The 2,902-nt window shown below is 73.1% G+C and overlaps 1 protein-coding gene across 1 annotated transcript; it reads left to right on the plus strand.

Moving 5' to 3' along the window:
- Positions 1 to 503: 503 nt before the first annotated feature.
- On the plus strand, positions 504 to 2,850 carry LOC118158303 (protoporphyrinogen oxidase-like; the record flags this gene model as incomplete). Its single annotated transcript, XM_035312941.1, has 6 exons — positions 504 to 703; positions 793 to 925; positions 1,036 to 1,180; positions 1,905 to 2,095; positions 2,540 to 2,600; positions 2,696 to 2,850. Coding segments are annotated over exons 1-6 (885 nt in total), but the record flags the coding sequence as incomplete, so codon positions are not given.
- Between the last annotated feature and the right edge of the window lie 52 nt (positions 2,851 to 2,902).

The raw sequence follows: 2,902 nt of genomic DNA on the forward strand, positions 1-2,902 counted from the left end.
TGGGGGGGGTGTCAGGTCCTTGGAGGGGGGCCAGGGGGGTCCCTAGGGGGATGTCAGGGTCCTTGGGGGGGTCTCAGGGTATTGGGGGGGGCCCTAGGGGGGTGACAGGGTCTTGGGGGGGGCACCCTGGGGGGGTGTCAGGTCCTTGGAGGGGCGCCTGGGGGCTCCCTAGGGCGGTGTCAGGGTCTTGATGGGATGCCCTGGGGGGAATTCAGGGTGTTGGGGAGGGTCGGGGGGGCTCTTGGGGGGGTCCCTGGGTGGGTGCTGAGGGACCCTGGGGATGGCTGAAGGGGGCCGGGGAGGTCTCCGCGCGGGTGCCAGGGGCTTGGAGACCCCCAGGTGGGTGCTGGGAGGTCGCTGGGCACAGCCAAAGGGGCCCTGGGGGGGGAGGGGGGGGGCAGAGGGCTCGGGGGGGTCCCAGCTGAGTGCTGAGGGTCCCTGCAGGTGGGTGAAGGGAGCTGGCGGGAGTCCCGGGTGGCTGCTGGGCTCTTGGGGGTCCCGGGATGGGTTCTGCAGGGTCTCCGGGTTGGTGCCGGTGCCTGGGGGTCCCAGGGGGGGCTGTCCCCGTCCTGCCCACGTCCCCGCAGGTCTCGGAGCTCGGCCTGGAGAGCGAGGTCCTGCCCGTCCCCGGGGACCACCCGGCCTCCAGGCACCGCTTCCTCTACGCCGCCGGCGCCCTGCACAAGCTGCCCTCGGGGCTGGGGTAGGCGCCCCCCCCCCCCCCCCCCCCCCCCCCCCCCCCCCCAGGGTCCCCCCATCCCCTGACCCCCTCCTTCTCCCCGCCGTCCCCAGGGGGCTGCTGCGGCCGGTGCCCCCCTTCTCGAGGGCGCTGCTGTGGAGCGGGCTGCGGGACCTGCTGGCGCCGGCCGGGAAGGAGCCTGACGAGAGCGTGCACGCCTTCGCCCGCCGCCGCTTCGGCCGGGAGGTGGGTGCCTGCGCGGGGGCGATAGCGCCGGGTTTAGGGGAGGGGGGAGCTTATCGGGGGGCTGCAGGGGCCGGGCGGGGGCCGCCTCAGCACGCCGCGTGTCCCCGCAGGTGGCCGACATCGCGGTGGACAGCCTGTGCCGGGGGGTGTTCGCCGGGGACTGCCGGGAGCTCAGCGTCCGCTCCTGCTTCCCCGCGCTCTTCCACGCCGAGCGGCGCCGGCGCTCCGTGCTGCTGGGGCTGGCGCTGGGCCCGGGTGAGAACCGGGGTGGGGACACCGAGGGGACAGCCTGGGGGTGGCACCGCAGCGGTTGGGGACACCGAGGAGACAGGCAGTGCTGCCCCTGGGGGACGTGGGGACACCGAGGGACACACCAGGCTGCCAGCGTGGGGCCTGGATACCCTGGTGCTGCCACTGTGGCACTTGGGGACATCCTGGTGCCACCAGTATTGGAACATAGGGACACAGAGGGGACACCGTGGTGCTGCCACTATGGCACATGGGGACACTGAGGGGGCACCCCAGGCTGCCAGCGTGGTGCCTGGACACCCTGGTGCCACCACTATGGCACCTGGGGACACTCTGGTGCTGCTCCTGCAGCATGGGGACATCACGGTGCTGCCACCAGGGCGTGCAGGGACACAGGAGCTGCCTGTCGTGGCACCTTGGGACTGCCACCATGGTGCCTGGGGGCGCAGAGGGGACTCCCCGGGGCTGGGGACACCCCGGTAGCTGCCACTGCAGCACGCAGGGACACGAAGAGGACACGTTAGTGCTGCTGCTGGGATGCGGGGACCCCGTGGCACTGCCACTAGGGCACGCAGGGACCTCGAGGGGACACACCCAGGTGGCAGGGAGCACCCTGGGGCTGCCTCCAGCACGCAGGGACCCCAAAGGGGCACCGGTAGGACACGGAGGGGTGGGGGACAGGGGAGGGGGACCCTGGGGACACGGTGCCGGAGCGGCTGTGTCCCCGCAGGGCAGGAGCGCGGGGCCGAGTCGGGGCTGAGCCAGCGGGCGCGCGCCGAGCGCTGGAGCCAGTGGTCGCTGCGGCGCGGGATGGAGAGCCTGCCCGAGGCGCTGGCCGCCTTCCTGCGCCCCCGCGGCGTCGAGCTGCGCTGCCACGCGCCCCTGCGCAGCCTGCGGCGCCACCACGACGGCCGCTGGCAGGTAGGGACCCGCACTGCCCTCTGGGGGGGGGGGGTCCCCGTGCCTTCACCGGCGGGGTGTGGGTTCTTCCCCGTCATGGGGCCCCAAAATTTGGTTCCCAGGCCTCCCCGGGGGTGCCACAAATCTTAGGATGCTGGCCCAGGGAGGTGCTGGGTTCACACCCCCTAATTTGGAGGTGCCAGGATCCCCCTGTTCCTATCCCATAATTTGGGGGGGGGGGGGCACGACCCCTCGCGTCCCCTCCCTATAGCTGGGGACCCTCAGGCTCCTTCCCCTGGGGGCTCCAGGACGTTTCACATCCCGTTAAGGTGGCTGGGACCCCCCCCCCAGGGCTCACCCCAGGGCTTGGGGGCACCCAGCCCCCAGCTTTCCCCCCCACACACTTTGGGGGTGCCAGGACCCCGGGTTCCCCTCCCAGCGCCCCCCTTCCCTCTCCCCCCCCAGCTCACCCTGGCAGACGGCACCGTGACAGCCGACCACGTCATCAGCGCCCTCCCAGCCGCAGGTGGGTGCTGGGGCTCCCCCTTGGGGGGGGGTGTGCAAGGAAGGCACAGGCCCCCCAAAATCCCCCTGAATCCCCCCCAAAAAAACTGCTTCCAGCCCTGGCGGAGGTGCTGCCGGCCGAGGCCGAGCCGCTGGCGCGGGAGCTGCGGCGCATCCCCACGGTGGCGGTGGCCGTGGTGAACCTGCAGTACGAGGGCGTCACGCTGCCCGTCACGGTGAGAGCCCAGCGCCCCAGGGACCCCCCCCCCCCCCCCCCCCCCCCCGGGGGGTCCCCCCCCCCCCACCCCCTTCTCACCCCTCTCC

Source organism: Oxyura jamaicensis (genome assembly GCF_011077185.1).
Source record: "Oxyura jamaicensis isolate SHBP4307 breed ruddy duck chromosome 25 unlocalized genomic scaffold, BPBGC_Ojam_1.0 oxy25_random_OJ71849, whole genome shotgun sequence".
Classification (NCBI taxonomy): Eukaryota; Metazoa; Chordata; class Aves; order Anseriformes; family Anatidae; genus Oxyura; species Oxyura jamaicensis.